Here is an 18,721-nt window from a genome sequence, read left to right as displayed (position 1 = left end):
AACGATAGCAAGACCTGTTAACGACAAACGGACGGACGAAGCAGGGCGATTTCAACAGTCTGCCATTTGATGGTAATATGAACAAGAGATCCCAGAGGGATCTTGGCGCCCACCATTTGAGGATCTGATTTCAGTTCTTGAAGATTTGTTTATTTTTTTTTTGTTTTTTTACAGGTGTTGTAAATATTCATGAACTGGCCTTCATTGAATGTACTCAATGATGGCACAAGATATTTTTATTAAGCACCTATTAGCAAATATCATTTGAAAAAGATCCCAAAGTATTATTAGATAGCAGTCAGTAACAGGTGGATAATGGATAATATGCTTGTGCTATATTACTGTCGACATCCAAGATGGCTGCCTGTGGGCCACCTTGATTTCAAATTAGTCCAAAAAAGGTACAATGCACAACTAAGGACCAAGGGGAACCTGCATATGAAATTTGAGAAAGATCCATCTAATACTTTCCAAGAAATAGCGGTAACAAGATTTTACTCTCAAAATCCAAGACGGCCACCTGTCGGCCATCTTGAATTCGAATCAATCCAAAAAAGGTACAATGCACAACTAGGGACCAAGGGGAACCTGCATATGAAATTTGAGAAAGATCCATCCAGTACTTTTCCAGAAATAGCGGTAACAAGAATTGTTTACGGACGGACGACGGACCACGGACGCAGGGCGTGAATGTAATTCTTGGTTACTTTGGGTAACAAGAAGCAGAAGACGTTTCTTGTACTTTTTCAAGAAATTTTTATTGAATTTGAGTCTGTTGGTATTTTGTTGTTTCTGCACTAGTTTTATTGAATTTGAGTGGGTAAACGTTTTACCCCTTTATTGAAATTTTTATTGAATTTGAGTTTGGATTATGATAATGTTGACATGTTGGTATTTTGTTGTTTCTGCACTAGTTTTATTGAATTTGAGTTTGGATTATGATAATGTTGACATGTTGGTATTTTGTTGTTTCTGTCCTAGTTTTATTGAATTTGAGTTTGGATTATGATAATGTTGACATGTTGGTATTTTGTTATTTCTGTCCTAGTTTTATTGAATTTGAGTTTGGATTATGATAATGTTGACATGTTGGTATTTTGTTGTTTCTGCACTAGTTTGATTGAATTTGAGTTTGGATTATGATAATGTTGACATGTTGGTATTTTGTTGTTTCTGCACTAGTTTTATTGAATTTGAGTTTGGATTATGATAATGTTGACATGTTGGTATTTTGTTGTTTCTGTCCTAGTTTTATTGAATTTGAGTTTGGATTATGATAATGTTGACATATTGGTATTTTGTTGTTGATTCTGTGTGGTGAGGTTGACACATTGATCGTGTCATCTCCAGAGATCCAATACATCTCTTTACTTTCTGTTCATTACATTCTCTAGCTGTGACAAGCTCTTTTTGTCACATAATTTTAGATTGTTTTCGATGTTTACAGTACAGCCAAGTATGAAAGCCAAGAGAATGCTGGGAACCCCAACAGTGAAAGGCCAACTTACTCGAAATACATGAGAAGGGAAGTAACTCTATAAACCAGTTGTAAAAAACTTGCCATTTTTTGCGTTTACCCGACACATTGGAACTGAAACACGACAGTCAGAAATAGTTCTCTTTTGTAGCAGACCGAACGATGAAAATTATTAATAAGAACTTATATTTATGTAATTACTTTCCGGATTATCGACGTTTGATCCTGACCTTGGTGTGTTCAACTTTCCGGATTATCGACGTTTGATCCTGACTTTGGTGTGTTCAACTTTCCGGATTATCGACGGCTGATCCTGACCTTGGTGTATTCAACTTTCCGAATTATCGACGGCTGATCCTGACCTTGGTGTATTCAACTTTCCGCATTATCGACGTTTGATCCTGACCTTGGTGTGTTCAACTTTCCGGATTATCGACGGCTGATCCTGACCTTGGTGTATTCAACTTTCCGGATTATCGACGTTTGATCCTGACCTTGGTGTGTTCAACTTTCCGGATTATCGACGGCTGATCCTGACCTTGGTGTATTCAACTTTCCGGATTATCGACGTTTGATCCTGACCTTGGTGTGTTCAACTTTCCGGATTATCGACGGCTGATCCTGACCATGGTGTGTTCAACTTTCCGGATTATCGACATTTGATCCTGACTTTGGTGTGTTCAACTTTCCGGATTATCGACGGCTGATCCTGACCTTGGTGTATTCAACTTTCCGGATTATCGACGTTTGATCCTGACCTTGGTGTGTTCAACTTTCCGGATTATCGACGGCTGATCCTGACCTTGGTGTATTCAACTTTCCGGATTATCGACGTTTGATCCTGACCTTGGTGTGTTCAACTTTCCGGATTATCGACGGCTGATCCTGACCTTGGTGTGTTCAACTTTCCGGATTATCGACATTTGATCCTGACTTTGGTGTGTTCAACTTTCCGGATTATCGACGGCTGATCCTGACCTTGGTGTGTTCAACTTTCCGGATTATCGACGGCTGATCCTGACCTTGGTGTGTTCAACTTTCCGGATTATCGACGGCTGATCCTGACCATGGTGTATTCAACTTTCCGGATTATCGTTTGACCTGACCTTGGTGTGTTCATTTCCTTATCGACCTGATGGTGTGTGTTCAACTTGGAGCCTCTTTGTCCCTTCATTAACCTACATGTACAGGAGCCTCTTAACCTACATGTACCCTCTGTCCCTTCATTAACCTACATGTACAGGAGCCTCTGTCCCTTCATTAACCTACATGTACAAGAGCCTCTTTGTCCCTTCATTAACCTACATGTACAGGAGCCTCTGTCCCTTCATTAACCTACATGTACAGGAGCCTCTGTCCCTTCATTAACCTACATGTACAAGAGCCTCTTTGTCCCTTCATTAACCTACATGTACAGGAGCCTCTGTCCCTTCATTAACCTACATGTACAGGAGCCTCTTTGTCCCTTCATTAACCTACATGTACAGGAGCCTCTGTCCCTTCATTAACCTACATGTACAGGAGCCTCTGTCCCTTCATTAACCTACATGTACAGGAGCCTCTTTGTCCCTTCATTAACCTACATGTACAGGAGCCTCTGTCCCTTCATTAACCTACATGTACAGGAGCCTCTGTCCCTTCATTAACCTACATGTACAGGAGCCTCTTTGTCCCTACATTAACCTACATGTACAGGAGCCTCTTTGTCCCTTCATTAACCTACATGTACAGGAGCCTCTTTGTCCCTTCATTAACCTACATGTACAGGAGCCTCTGTCCCTTCATTAACCTACATGTACAAGAGCCTCTTTGTCCCTTCATTAACCTACATGTACAGGAGCCTCTGTCCCTTCATTAACCTACATGTACAGAAGCCTCTTTGTCCCTTCATTAACCTACATGTACAGGAGCCTCTGTCCCTTCATTAACCTACATGTACACAGCCTCTTTGTGACTTCATTAACCTACATGTACAGGAGCCTCTGTCCCTTCATTAACCTACATGTACAGGAGCCTCTTTGTCCCTTCATTAACCTACATGTACAGGAGCCTCTTTGTCCCTTCATTAACCTACATGTACAGGAGCCTCTTTGTCCCTTCATTAACCTACATGTACAGGAGCCTCTTTGTCCCTACATTAACCTACATGTACAGGAGCCTCTTTGTCCCTTCATTAACCTACATGTACAGGAGCCTCTGTTCCTTCATTAACCTACATGTACAGGAGCCTCTGTCCCTTCATTAACCTACATGTACAGGAGCCTCTGTCCCTTCATTAACCTACATGTACAGGAGCCTCTTTGTCCCTTCATTAACCTACATGTACAAGAGCCTCTTTGTCCCTTCATTAACCTACATGCACAAGAGCCTCTTTGTCCCTTCATTAACCTACATGTACAGGAGCCTCTGTCCCTTCATTAACCTACATGTACAGGAGCCTCTGTCCCTTCATTAACCTACATGTACAGGAGCCTCTGTCCCTTCATTAACCTACATGTACAGGAGCCTCTTTGTCCCTTCATTAACCTACATGTACAGGAGCCTCTTTGTCCCTTCATTAACCTACATGTACAGGAGCCTCTTTGTCCCTTCATTAACCTACATGTACAGGAGCCTCTTTGCCCCTTCATTAACCTACATGTACAAGAGCCTCTTTGTCCCTACATTAACCTACATGTACAGGAGCCTCTGTCCCTTCATTAACCTACATGTACAGGAGCCTCTTTGTCCCTACATTAACCTACATGTACAGGAGCCTCTTTGTCCCTTCATTAACCTACATGTACAGGAGCCTCTTTGTCCCTTCATTAACCTACATGTACAGGAGCCTCTTTGTCCCTTCATTAACCTACATGTACAGGAGCCTCTTTGTCCCTTCATTAACCTACATGTACAGGAGCCTCTTTGTCCCTTCATTAACCTACATGTACAGGAGCCTCTGTCCCTTCATTAACCTACATGTACAGGAGCCTCTTTGTCCCTTCATTAACCTACATGTACAGGAGCCTCTGTCCCTTCATTAACCTACATGTACAGGAGCCTCTGTCCCTTCATTAACCTACATGTACAGTACCTACATGTACAAAAGTCTCTTTGTCCCTTCATTAACCTACATGTACAGGAGCCTCTGTCCCTTCATTAACCTACATGTACAAGAGTCTCTTTGTCCCTTCATTAACCTACATGTACAGGAGCCTCTTTGTCCCTTCATTAACCTACATGTACAGGAGCCTCTTTGTCCCTTCATTAACCTACATGTACAGTAGCCTCTTTGTCCCTTCATTAACCTACATGTACAGGAGCCTCTTTGTCCCTTCATTAACCTACATGTACAGGAGCCTCTTTGTCCCTTCATTAACCTACATGTACAGGAGCCTCTTTGTCCCTTCATTAACCTACATGTACAGGAGCCTCTTTGTCCCTTCATTAACCTACATGTACAGGAGCCTCTTTGTCCCTTCATTAACCTACATGTACAGGAGCCTCTTTGTCCCTTCATTAACCTACATGTACAGGAGCCTCTTTGTCCCTTCATTAACCTACATGTACAGGAGCCTCTTTGTCCCTTCATTAACCTACATGTACAGGAGCCTCTTTGTCCCTTCATTAACCTACATGTACAGGAGCCTCTTTCATTAACCTACATGTCCCTTCATTAACCTACATGTACAGGAGCCTCATTGTCCCTTCATTAACCTACATGTACAGGAGCCTCTTTGTCCCTTCATTAACCTACATGTACCGGAGCCTCTGTCCTTTCATTAACCTACATGTACAGAAGCCTCTTTGTCCCTACATTAACCTACATGTACAGGAGCCTCTTTGTCCCTTCATTAACCTACATGTACAGGAGCCTCTTTGTCCCTTCATTAACCTACATGTACAGGAGCCTCTTTGTCCCTTCATTAACCTACATGTACAGGAGCCTCTTTGTCCCTTCATTAACCTACATGTACAGGAGCCTCTTTGTCCCTTCATTAACCTACATGTACAGGAGCCTCTTTGTCCCTTCATTAACCTACATGTACAGGAGCCTCTTTTTGTCCCTTCATTAACCTACATGTACAGGAGCCTCTTTGTCCCTTCATTAACCTACATGTACAGGAGCCTCTGTCCCTTCATTAACCTACATGTACAGGAGCCTCTGTCCCTTCATTAACCTACATGTACAAAAGCCTCTTTGTCCCTTCATTAACCTACATGTACAGGAGCCTCTTTGTCCCTTCATTAACCTACATGTACAGGAGCCTCTTTGTCCCTTCATTAACCTACATGTACAGGAGCCTCTTTGTCCCTTCATTAACCTACATGTACAGGAGCCTCTTTGTCCCTTCATTAACCTACATGTACAGGAGCCTCTTTGTCCCTTCATTAACCTACATGTACAGGAGCCTCTTTGTCCCTTCATTAACCTACATGTACAGGAGCCTCTTTGTCCCTTCATTAACCTACATGTACAGGAGCCTCTTTGTCCCTTCATTAACCTACATGTACAGGAGCCTCTTTGTCCCTTCATTAACCTACATGTACAAAAGCCTCTTTGTCCCTTCATTAACCTACATGTACAGGAGCCTCTTTGTCCCTTCATTAACCTACATGTACAGGAGCCTCTTTGTCCCTTCATTAACCTACATGTACAGGAGCCTCTTTGTCCCTTCATTAACCTACATGTACAGGAGCCTCTTTGTCCCTTCATTAACCTACATGTACAGGAGCCTCATTGTCCCTTCATTAACCTACATGTACAGGAGCCTCTTTGTCCCTTCATTAACCTACATGTACAGGAGCCTCTTTGTCCCTTCATTAACCTACATGTACAGGAGCCTCTGTCCCTTCATTAACCTACATGTACAGGAGCCTCTTTGTCCCTTCATTAACCTACATGTACAGGAGCCTCTTTGTCCCTTCATTAACCTACATGTACAGGAGCCTCTTTGTCCCTTCATTAACCTACATGTACAGGAGCCTCTTTGTCCCTTCATTAACCTACATGTACAGGAGCCTCTTTGTCCCTTCATTAACCTACATGTACATTAACCTACATGTACAAGGAGCCTCTTTGTCCCTTCATTAACCTACATGGAGCCTCTTTGTCCCTTCATTAACCTACATGTACAGGAGCCTCTTTGTCCCTTCATTAACCTACATGTACAGGAGCCTCTTTGTCCCTTCATTAACCTACATGTACAGGAGCCTCTTTGTCCCTTCATTAACCTACATGTACTGGAGCCTCTTTGTCCCTTCATTAACCTACATGTACCCTCTTTGTCCCTTCATTAACCTACATGTACAGGAGCCTCTTTGTCCCTTCATTAACCTACATGTACAGGAGCCTCTTTGTCCCTTCATTAACCTACATGTACAGGAGCCTCTTTGTCCCTTCATTAACCTACATGTACAGGAGCCTCTGTCCCTTCATTAACCTACATGTACAGGAGCCTCTGTCCCTTCATTAACCTACATGTACAGGAGCCTCTGTCCCTTCATTAACCTACATGTACAGAAGCCTCTTTGTCCCTTCATTAACCTACATGTACAGGAGCCTCTGTCCCTTCATTAACCTACATGTACAGGAGCCTCTGTCCCTTCATTAACCTACATGTACAGGAGCCTCTGTCCCTTCATTAACCTACATGTACAGGAGCCTCTTTGTCCCTTCATTAACCTACATGTACAAAAGCCTCTTTGTCCCTTCATTAACCTACATGTACAGGAGCCTCTGTCCCTTCATTAACCTACATGTACAGGAGCCTCTTTGTCCCTTCATTAACCTACATGTACAAAAGCCTCTTTGTCCCTTCATTAACCTACATGTACAGGAGCCTCTGTCCCTTCATTAACCTACATGTACAGGAGCCTCTGTCCCTTCATTAACCTACATGTACAGGAGCCTCTGTCCCTTCATTAACCAACATGTACAGGAGCCTCTGTCCCTTCATTAACCTACATGTACAGGAGCCTCTGTTCCTTCATTAACCTACATGTACAGGAGCCTCTGTCCCTTCATTAACCTACATGTACAGGAGCCTCTGTCCCTTCATTAACCTACATGTACAAAAGCCTCTTTGTCCCTTGGTGATTCATTGTTTTGTCTGCCTCTATTTTGGCGAATTGATTGAAAATAAAATGATTTATGGTAAAATGGAGATTATTTTTATTAGAATTTCATGATGGGGAAAATGAACAGATTGACAGATTGGCAAATACAAAAAATGTGCAAACCTTATCATACTATGAAAAAGGCATGCAAATAAGCATATGTATTAAGTTTTAAACAAGTTTTATCTTAATTAAAAACACACTTCTATATATGATTCACATATCCAATCTACATCCATTGATAACACTCAATTTACCAAATCACCACACATATACAGTGTATACAGGACAAGGAAAAAGAGCTACTACAAAATATAAACAACACCAAAATGTATTAAATACTGAACACAGGTACCCTAAAAACTCAAAATGATGCTGACCTCTAAAATAAACCTTGAAAATAAGGCAGTAGTTTATCACATATATAAATCTGCATTTGCTTATACAAAATGAGGATAAATTCGGCACAAAATGAGGAGGACTTTGATATAAGATGAGGAGGACATTGACACATAATGAGGAAGGATTAGACACATAATGAGGAGGACTTTGACATAAATGAGGTTGACTTTGACATAAAATGAGGACGACTTTGACATCAATGAGGACAAATTCGGCACAAAATGAGGAGGACTTTGACATAAAATGAGGTCAACTTTGACATAAAATGAGGTCAACTTTGACATTAAAATGAGGAAAATTTTGACATAAAATGAGGAATGAGGAAAATTTTGACATAAAATGAGGTCGACTGACATAAAATGAGGACGACTTTGACATAAAATGAGGTCAACTTCGACATTAAAATGAGGAAAATTTTGACATAAAATGAGGAATGAGGAAAATTTTGACATAAAATGAGGTCGACTGACATAAAATGAGGTCAACTTTGACATAAAATGAGGTCAACTTTGACATTAAAATGAGGAAAATTTTGACATAAAATGAGGAATGAGGAAAATTTTGACATAAAATGAGGTCGACTGACATAAAATGAGGAAGACTTTGACATAAAATGAGGACGACTTTGACATAAAATGAGGACGACTTTGACATAAAATGAGGTCAACTTCGACATAATATGAGGACAAATTTGGCATAAAATGAGGTTGACTTTGACATAAAATGAGAATAAATTTGGCATAAAATGAGGTCGACTTTGACATAAATGAGGAAGACTTTGACATAAAATGAGATAAAATTTGGCATAAAATGTGGACAAATTCAGCACAAAATGAGGACAGAACAAATTTGATATAAAATTTGTACGAATACGACAATAAAAATGTTTTACATATTCTATACCACCAATGAATAGAAAATAGGAACTTAAAACACAGTCATTTGTAAATTCAAATGGTCAATGGTAAAATGGAATGAGACAACAAACAGTTTGAATCAGGCTTTCTCTGCTGATTTAGGAGCATATATGGATAATGGAGTGTTAAGTGAAGTCTTTGTCATGACCAGGAATCTAGACACTGATGTTGTCATGACCAGGAATCTAGACACTGATGTTGTCATGACCAGGAATCTAGACACTGATGTTGTCATGACCAGGAATCTAGACACTGATGTTGTCATGACCAGGAATCTAGACACTGATGTTGTCATGACCAGGAATCTAGACACTGATGTTGTCATGACCAGGAATCTAGACACTGATGTTGTCATGACAAGGAATCTAGACACTGATGTTGTCGTGACCATCGTGTACAAGGAATCTAGACACTGATGTTGTCGTGACCATCGTGTACAAGGAATCTAGACACTGATGTTGTCATGACCAGGAATCTAGACACTGATGTTGTCATGACCAGGAATCTAGACACTGATGTTGTCATGACCAGGAATCTAGACACTGATGTTGTCATGACCAGGAATCTAGACACTGATGTTGTCATGACCAGAAATCTAGACACTGATGTTGTCATGACAATGAATCTAGACACTGATGTTGTCGTGACCATCGTGTACAAGGAATCTAGACACTGATGTTGTCGTGACCATCGTGTACAAGGAATCTAGACACTGATGTTGTCGTGACCATTGTGTACAAGGAATCTAGACACTGATGTTGTCGTGACCATTGTGTACAAGGAATCTAGACACTGATGTTGTCGTGACCATCGTGTACAAGGAATCTAGACACTGATGTTGTCATGACCAGGAATCTAGACACTGATGTTGTCATGACCAGGAATCTAGACACTGATGTTGTCATGACCAGGAATCTAGACACTGATGTTGTCATGACCAGGAATCTAGACACTGATGTTGTCATCACAAGGAATCTAGACACTGATGTTGTCGTGACCATCATGTACAAGGAATCTAGACACTGATGTTGTCGTGACCATCGTGTACAAGGAATCTAGACTCTGATGTTGTCGTGACCATCGTGTACAAGGAATCTAGACACTGATGTTGTCGTGACCATCGTGTACAAGGAATCCAGACACTGATGTTGTCGTGACCATGTTGTACAAGGAATCTAGACACTGATGTTGTCATGACCATGTTGTACAAGGAATCCAGACACTGATGTTGTGACTATCGTGTACAAGGAATCCAGACACTGATGTTGTCTTGACCATGTTGTACAAGAAATCTAGACACTGATGTTGTCATGACCATCGTGTACAAGGAACTGACCATCCTGTACAAGGAATCAAGACACTGATGTTGTCGTGACCATCGTGTACAAGGAATCTAGACACTGATGTTGTCGTGACCATTGTGTACAAGGAATCCAGACACTGATGTTGTCGTAACCATCGTGTACAAGGAATCCAGACACTGATGTTGTCGTGACCATCGTGTACAAGGAACTGACCATCATGTACAAGGAATCTAGACACTGATGTTGTCGTGACCATCGTGTACAAGGAATCTAGACACTGATGTTGTCGTGACCATTGTATACAAGGAATCTAGACACTGATGTTGTCGTAACCATCGTGTACAAGGAATCCAGACACTGATGTTGTCATGACCATCGTGTACAAGGAACTGACCATCATGTACAAGGAATCTAGACACTGATGTTGTCATGACCATCGTGTACAAGGAATCTAGACACTGATGTTGTCGTGACCATCGTGTACAAGGAATCCAGACACTGATGTTGTCGTGACCATCGTGTACAAGGAATCCAGACACTGATGTTGTCGTGACCATCGTGTACAAGGAATCCAGACACTGATGTTGTCGTGACCATCGTGTACAAGGAATCCAGACACTGATGTTGTCATGACCATCGTGTACAAGGAATCCAGACACTGATGTTGTCGTGACCATAATGTACAAGGAACTGACCATCATGTACAAGGAATCTAGACACTGATGTTGTCGTAACCATGTTGTACAAGGAACTGACCATCATGTACAAGGAATCTAGACACTGATGTTGTCGTAACCATTGTGTACAAGGAATCTAGACACTGATGTTGTCGTAACCATGTTGTACAAGGAACTGACCATCATGTACAAGGAATCTAGACACTGATGTTGTCGTAACCATTGTGTACAAGGAATCTAGACACTGATGTTGTCGTAACCATGTTGTACAAGGAACTGACCATCATGTACAAGGAATCTAGACACTGATGTTGTCGTAACCATTGTGTACAAGGAATCTAGACACTGATGTTGTCGTGACCATCGTGTACAAGATCACTTTCAATAAGGGTATGCTCAATAAAGCTTGTTTCTGAGAAGCAACATACCTATCCACAATATTCAACTGATCTGTTTTAGGACGAAAAGTGAAATGATGATCAATCAAAGTTACAAAATGAGATCCTTGAGATTAATCAACATCCATCTTAAACAGTACATGAAATGTCACAAACTAACATGGGAAGATTCCTTCACCGGGTCCATTAACATGAGTGACATCCCTCCCCCCACCCCCAACCCTACCATTTGTAGATCAACATCAGACACATCCTTAATCTGTAGATCAATATTAGAAATCTCCCCTAATCTGTAGATCAACATTAGACACATCCCCTAATCTGTAGATCAACATTAGACACATCCCCTAATATGTAGATCAACATCAGACACATCCCCTAATCTGTAGATCAACATCAGACACATCCCCTAATCTGTAGATCAATATTAGAAATCTCCCCTAATCTGTAGATCAACATTAGACACATCCCCTAATATGTAGATCAACATCAGACACATCCCCTAATCTGTAGATCAACATCAGACACATCCCCTAATCTGTAGATCAATATTAGAAATCTCCCCTAATCTGTAGATCAACATTAGACACATCCCCTAATCTGTAGATCAACATCAGACACATCCCCTAATCTTTAGATCAACATCAGACACATCTCCTAATCTGTAGATCAACATCAGACACATCCCCTAATCTGTAGATCAACATTAGACACATCCCCTAATCTGTAGATCAACATCAGACACATCCCTAATCTGTAGATCAACATCAGACACATCCCCTAATGTAGATCAACATCAGACACATCCCCTAATCTGTAGATCAACATCAGACACATCCCCTAATCTGTAGATCAACATCAGACACATCCCCTAATCTGTAGATCAACATTAGACACATCCCCTAATCTGTAGATCAACATCAGACACATCCCCTAATCTGTAGATCAACATCAGACACATCCCCTAATCTGTAGATCAACATCAGACACATCCCCTAATCTGTAGATCAACATCAGATCAAATCTGTAGATCAACATTAGACACATCCCCTAATCTGTAGATCAACATCAGATACATCCCCTAATCTGTAGATCAACATTAGACACATCCCCTAATCTGTAGATCAACATCAGACACATCCCCTAATCTGTAGATCAACATCAGACACATCCCCTAATATGTAGATCAACATCAGATACATCCCCTAATCTTAGATCAACATCAGATACATCCCCTAATATGTAGATCAACATTAGACACATCCCCTAATCTGTAGATCAATATTAGAAATCTCCCCTAATCTGTAGATCAACATTAGACACATCCCCTAATCTGTAGATCAACATTAGACACATCCCCTAATCTGTAGATCAACATCAGACACATCCCCTAATCTGTAGATCAACATCAGACACATCCCCTAATCTGTAGATCAACATCAGATACATCCCCTAATCTGTAGATCAACATCAGACACATCCCCTAATCTGTAGATCAACATCAGATACATCCCCTAATCTGTAGATCAATATTAGAAATCTCCCCTAATCTGTAGATCAACATCAGACACATCCCCTAATCTGTAGATCAACATCAGATACATCCCCTAATATGTAGATCAACATTAGACACATCCCCTAATCTGTAGATCAATATTAGAAATCTCCCCTAATCTGTAGATCAACATCAGACACATCCCCTAATCTGTAGATCAACATCAGACACATCCCCTAATCTGTAGATCAACATCAGATACATCCCCTAATCTGTAGATCAACATCAGATACATCCCCTAATATGTAGATCAATATTAGAAATCTCCCCTAATCTGTAGATCAACATTAGACACATCCCCTAATCTGTAGATCAACATCAGATACATCCCCTAATCTGTAGATCAACATCAGACACATCCCCTAATCTGTAGATCAACATCAGATACATCCCCTAATCTGTAGATCAACATCAGATACATCCCCTAATATGTAGATCAACATTAGACACATCCCCTAATCTGTAGATCAACATTAGACACATCCCCTAATCTGTAGATCAACATTAGACACATCCCCTAATCTGTAGATCAACATCAGACACATACCCTAATCTGTAGATCAACATCAGATACATCCCCTAATCTGTAGATCAACATCAGATACATCCCCTAATCTGTAGATCAACATCAGACACATCCCTTAATATGTAGATCAACATCAGACACATCCCCTAATCTGTAGATCAACATTATACACATCCCCTAATCTGTAGATCAACATCAGACACATCCCCTAATCTGTAGATCAACATTATACACATCCCCTAATCTGTAGATCAACATTAGACACATCCCCTAATCTGTAGATCAACATTAGACACATCCCCTAATCTGTAGATCAACATTAGACACATCCCCTAATCTGTAGATCAACATCAGATACATCCCCTAATCTGTAGATCAACATCAGACACATCCCCTAATATGTAGATCAACATCAGATACATCCCCTAATCTGTAGATCAACATCAGATACATCCCCTAATATGTAGATCAACATCAGATACATCCCCTAATCTGTAGATCAACATCAGATACATCCCCTAATATGTAGATCAACATCAGATACATCCCCTAATCTGTAGATCAACATCAGATACATCCCCTAATCTGTAGATCAACATCAGATACATCCCCTAATCTGTAGATCAACATCAGATACATCCCCTAATATGTAGATCAACATGAAACCTCAACCCGTCTGTCAAGTAACATCAGAATGTCTAGTAACATCAGAAGTTTACCTCTGTCTGTCTAGTAACATCAGAAGTCTTCCTCTGTCTGTCTAGTAACATCAGAAGTTTACCTCTGTCTGTCTAGTAACATCAGAAACCTTTTTCTATCTGTCTAGTAACATCAGAAGTTTACCTCTGTCTGTCTAGTAACATCAGAAGTCTTCCTCTGTCTGTCTAGTAACATCAGAAGTCTTCCTCTGTCTGTCTAGAAACATCAGAAGTCTTCCTCTGTCTGTCTTGTAACATCAGAAGTCTTCCTCTGTCTGTCTAGAAACATCAGAAGTCTTCCTCTGTCTGTCTAGAAACATCAGAAGTCTACCTCTGTCTGTCTTGTAACATCAGAAGTCTTCCTCTGTCTGTCTAGAAACATCAGAAGTCTTCCTCTGTCTGTCTTGTAACATCAGAAGTCTTCCTCTGTCTGTCTAGAAACATCAGAAGTCTTCCTCTGTCTGTCTAGAAACATCAGAAGTCTACCTCTGTCTGTCTTGTAACATCAGAAGTCTTCCTCTGTCTGTCTAGAAACATCAGAAGTCTTCCTCTGTCTGTCTAGAAACATCAGAAGTCTTCCTCTGTCTGTCTTGTAACATCAGAAGTCTTCCTCTGTCTGTCTAGAAACATCAGAAGTCTACCTCCTCTGTCTGTCTTGTAACATCAGAAGTCTTCCTCTGTCTGTCTAGAAACATCAGAAGTCTTCCTCTGTCTGTCTTGTAACATCAGAAGTCTTCCTCTGTCTGTCTAGAAACATCAGAAGTCTTCCTCTGTCTGTCTAGAAACATCAGAAGTCTACCTCTGTCTGTCTTGTAACATCAGAAGTCTTCCTCTGTCTGTCTAGAAACATCAGAAGTCTTCCTCTGTCTGTCTAGAAACATCAGAAGTCTTCCTCTGTCTGTCTTGTAACATCAGAAGTCTTCCTCTGTCTGTCTAGAAACATCAGAAGTCTTCCTCTGTCTGTCTAGTAACATCAGAAGTCTTCCTCTGTCTGTCTAGTAACATCAGAAGTCTACCTCTGTCTGTCTTGTAACATTGGAAGTCTACCTCTGTCTGTCTAGAAACATCAGAAGTCTACCTCTGTCTAATAACATCAGAAGTTTACCTCTGTCTGTCTAGTAACATTGGAAGTCTACCTCTGTCTGTCTAGTAACATTGGAAGTCTACCTCTGTCTGTCTGGTAACATCAGAAGTCATCCTCTGCCTGTCTAGTAACATCTGTCAAGTAACATCAGAAGTCTACCTCTGTCTGTCAAGTAACATCAGAAGTCTACCTTTGTCTGTCTAGAAACATCAGAAGTCTACCTCCTCTGTCTGTCTAGTAACATCAGAAGTCTACCTCCTCTGTCTGTCTAGAAACATCAGAAGTCTTCCTCCATTTGTCTAGTAACATCAGAAGTCTTCCTTTGTCTGTTTAGTAACATCAGAAGTCTTCCTCTGTCTTTCAATCCACTTTAGAATCCTTCGTCTGCTGGTTTATCACACATTGGGTTTTCATACCGAGATGTTGGACTCACAAACAGAGGGTTATCATCCTGAAAAATGTAGTTGTATATGTATTACATTCTTAATTACCCAAGTTAATCAAGATCTAGATCAAGTGAAAGATACAGTTCAATGTTTAGATATTTATTAACATAAACTTAACATGGTTTCAAGGACACTTCCACCATTTGTATTTAATCCCTTTCACCCAAGGACCATTTTGTTCAATTTTTGGCAATATACTGTCATGCCGTCAGTAGTAGAAAAAGTTCACCCAAGGACCATTTTGTTCAATTTTTGGCAATATACTGTCATTCCGTCAGTAGTAGAAAAAGTTCACTCCTGGAGCCTTTTGTTCAATTTTTGGCAATATACTGTCATTCCGTCAGTAGCAGAAAAAGTTCACCCAAGGACCATTTTGTTCAAATTTTGGCAATATACTGTCATTCCGTCAGCAGTAGAAAAAGTTCACCCGAGGACCATTTTGTTCAATTTTTGGCAATATACTGTCATTCCGTCAGTAGTAGAAAAAGTTCACCCCTGGAGCCTTTTGATCAATTTTTGGCATTACCCTGTCATTCCGTCAGTAGTAGAAAAAGTTCACCCAAGGACCATTTTGTTCAATTTTTGGCATTATACTGTCATTCCGTCAGTAGTAGAAAAAGTTCACCCAAGGACCATTTTGTTCAATTTTTGGCAATATACTGTCATTCCATCAGTAGTAGAAAAAGTTCACCCCTGGAGCCTTTTGATCAAATTTTGGCATTACCCTGTCATTCCGTCAGTAGTAGAAAAAGTTCACCAAAGGACCATTTTGTTCAATTTTTGGCAATATACTGTCATTCCGTCAGTAGTAGAAAAAGTTCACCCCTGGAGCCTTTTGATCAATTTTTGGCATTACCCTGTCATTCCGTCAGTAGTAGAAAAAGTTCACCCCTGGAGCCTTTTGATCAATTTTTGGCATTACCCTGTCATTCCGTCAGTAGTAGAAAAAGTTCACCCAAGGACCATTTTGTTCAATTTTTGGCATTATACTGTCATTCCGTCAGTAGTAGAAAAAGTTCACCCAAGGACCATTTTGTTCAATTTTTGGCAATATACTGTCATTCCGTCAGTAGTAGAAAAAGTTCACCCCTGGAGCCTTTTGATCAAATTTTGGCATTACCCTGTCATTCCGTCAGTAGTAGAAAAAGTTCACCCAAGGACCATTTTGTTCAATTTTTGGCAATATACTGTCCTTCCGTCAGTAGTAGAAAAAGTTCACCCCTGGAGCCTTTTGATCAATTTTTGGCATTACCCTGTCATTCCGTCAGTAGTAGAAAAAGTTCACCCCTGGAGCCTTTTGATCAATTTTTGGCATTACCCTGTCATTCCGTCAGTAGTAGAAAAAGTTCACTCAAGGACCATTTTGTTCAAATTTTGGCAATATACTGTCATTCCGTCAGTAGTAGAAAAAGTTCACCCCTGGAGCCTTTTGATCAATTTTTGGCATTACCCTGTCATTCCGTCAGTAGTAGAAAAAGTTCACCCAAGGACCATTTTGTTCAATTTTTGGCATGATACTGTCATTCCGTCAGTAGTAGAAAAAGTTCACCCAAGGACCATTTTGTTCAATTTTTGGCAATATACTGTCATTCCGTCAGTAGTAGAAAAAGTTCACCCTTGGAGCCTTTTGATCAATTTTTGGCATTACCATGTCATTCCGTCAGTAGTAGAAAAAGTTCACCCCTGGAGCATTTTGATCAATTTTTGGCATTACCCTGTCATTCCGTCAGTAGTAGAAAAAGTTCACCCAAGGACCATTTTGTTCAATTTTTGGCATGATACTGTCATTCCGTCAGTAGTAGAAAAAGTTCACCCAAGGACCATTTTGTTCAATTTTTGGCATTATACTGTCATTCCGTCAGTAGTAGAAAAAGTTCACCCAAGGACCATTTTGTTCAATTTTTGGCAATATACTGTCATTCCGTCAGTACTAGAAAAAGTTCACCCAAGGACCATTTTGTTCAATTTTTGGCAATATACTGTCATTCCGTCAGTAGTAGAAAAAGTTCACCCAAAGACCATTTTGTTCAAATTTTGGAAATATATTGTCATTCCGTCAGTAGTAGAAAAAGTTCACCCCTGGAGCCTTTTGATCAAATTTTGGCATTACCCTGTCATACCGTCAGTAGTAGAAAAAGTTCACCCCTGGAGCCTTTTGATCAAATTTTGGCATTACCCTGTCATTCCGTCAGTAGTAGAAAAAGTTCACCCCTGGAGCCTTTTGATCAAATTTTGGCATTACCCTGTCATTCCGTCAGTAGTAGAAAAAGTTCACCCCTGGAGCCTTTTGATCAAATTTTGGCATTACCCTGTCATTCCGTCAGTAGTAGAAAAAGTTCACCCAAGGACCATTTTGTTCAATTTTTGGCAATATACTGTCCTTCCGTCAGTAGTAGAAAAAGTTCACCCCTGGAGCCTTTTGATCATTTTTTGGCATTACCCTGTCATTCCGTCAGTAGTAGAAAAAGTTCACCTCTGGAGCCTTTTGATCAATTTTTGGCATTACCCTGTCATTCCGTCAGTAGTAGAAAAAGTTCACCCAAGGAACATTTTGTTCAATTTTTGGCAATATACTGTCATTCCGTCAGTAGTAGAAAAAGTTCACCCAAGGACCATTTTGTTAAAATTTTGGAAATATATTGTCATTCCGTCAGTAGTAGAAAAAGTTCACCCCTGGAGCCTTTTGATCAAATTTTGGCATTACCCTGTCATTCCGCCAGTAGAAGAAAAAGTTCACCCCTGGAGCCTTTTGATCAAATTTTGGCATTACCCTGTCATTCCGCCAGTAGAAGAAAAAGTTCACCCCTGGAGCCTTTTGATCAAATTTTGGCATTACCCTGTCATTCCGCCAGTAGAAGAAAAAGTTCACCCCTGGAGCCTTTTGATCAAATTTTGGCATTACCCTGTCATTCCGCCAGTAGAAGAAAAAGTTCACCCCTGGAGCCTTTTGATCAAATTTTGGCACTACCCTGTCATTCCGCCAGTAGAAGAAAAAGTTCACCCCTGGAGCCTTTTGATCAAATTTTGGCATTACCCTGTCATTCCGCCAGTAGAAGAAAAAGTTCACCCCTGGAGCCTTTTGATCAAATTTTGGCATTACCCTGTCATTCCGCCAGTAGAAGAAAAAGTTCACCCCTG

At 40.5% G+C, this 18,721-nt stretch overlaps 1 protein-coding gene across 1 annotated transcript in view; it reads right to left on the bottom strand.

Annotated features, from left to right (window-relative positions):
* Window positions 1-15,507: 15,507 nt before the first annotated feature.
* LOC132550661 (integrin beta-6-like) overlaps window positions 15,508-18,721 on the bottom strand; it is a 52,722-nt gene continuing 49,508 nt past the window's right edge. Inside the window, exon 22 of the mRNA XM_060214752.1 lies at window positions 15,508-15,588. Within this exon, the coding sequence (XP_060070735.1) occupies window positions 15,508-15,588 (81 nt within the window). The remainder of the gene's footprint in view (window positions 15,589-18,721) is intronic.

Source organism: Ylistrum balloti, unplaced genomic scaffold (genome assembly GCF_031769215.1).
Source record: "Ylistrum balloti isolate Yb309-2 unplaced genomic scaffold, AGI_CSIRO_Ybal_v1 Utg370138, whole genome shotgun sequence".
In the NCBI taxonomy this organism is placed as follows: domain Eukaryota; kingdom Metazoa; phylum Mollusca; class Bivalvia; order Pectinida; family Pectinidae; genus Ylistrum; species Ylistrum balloti.
The sequence above is the reverse complement of the archived record's forward strand: the minus strand, read 5'-3'. Positions and strand labels throughout refer to the sequence as shown.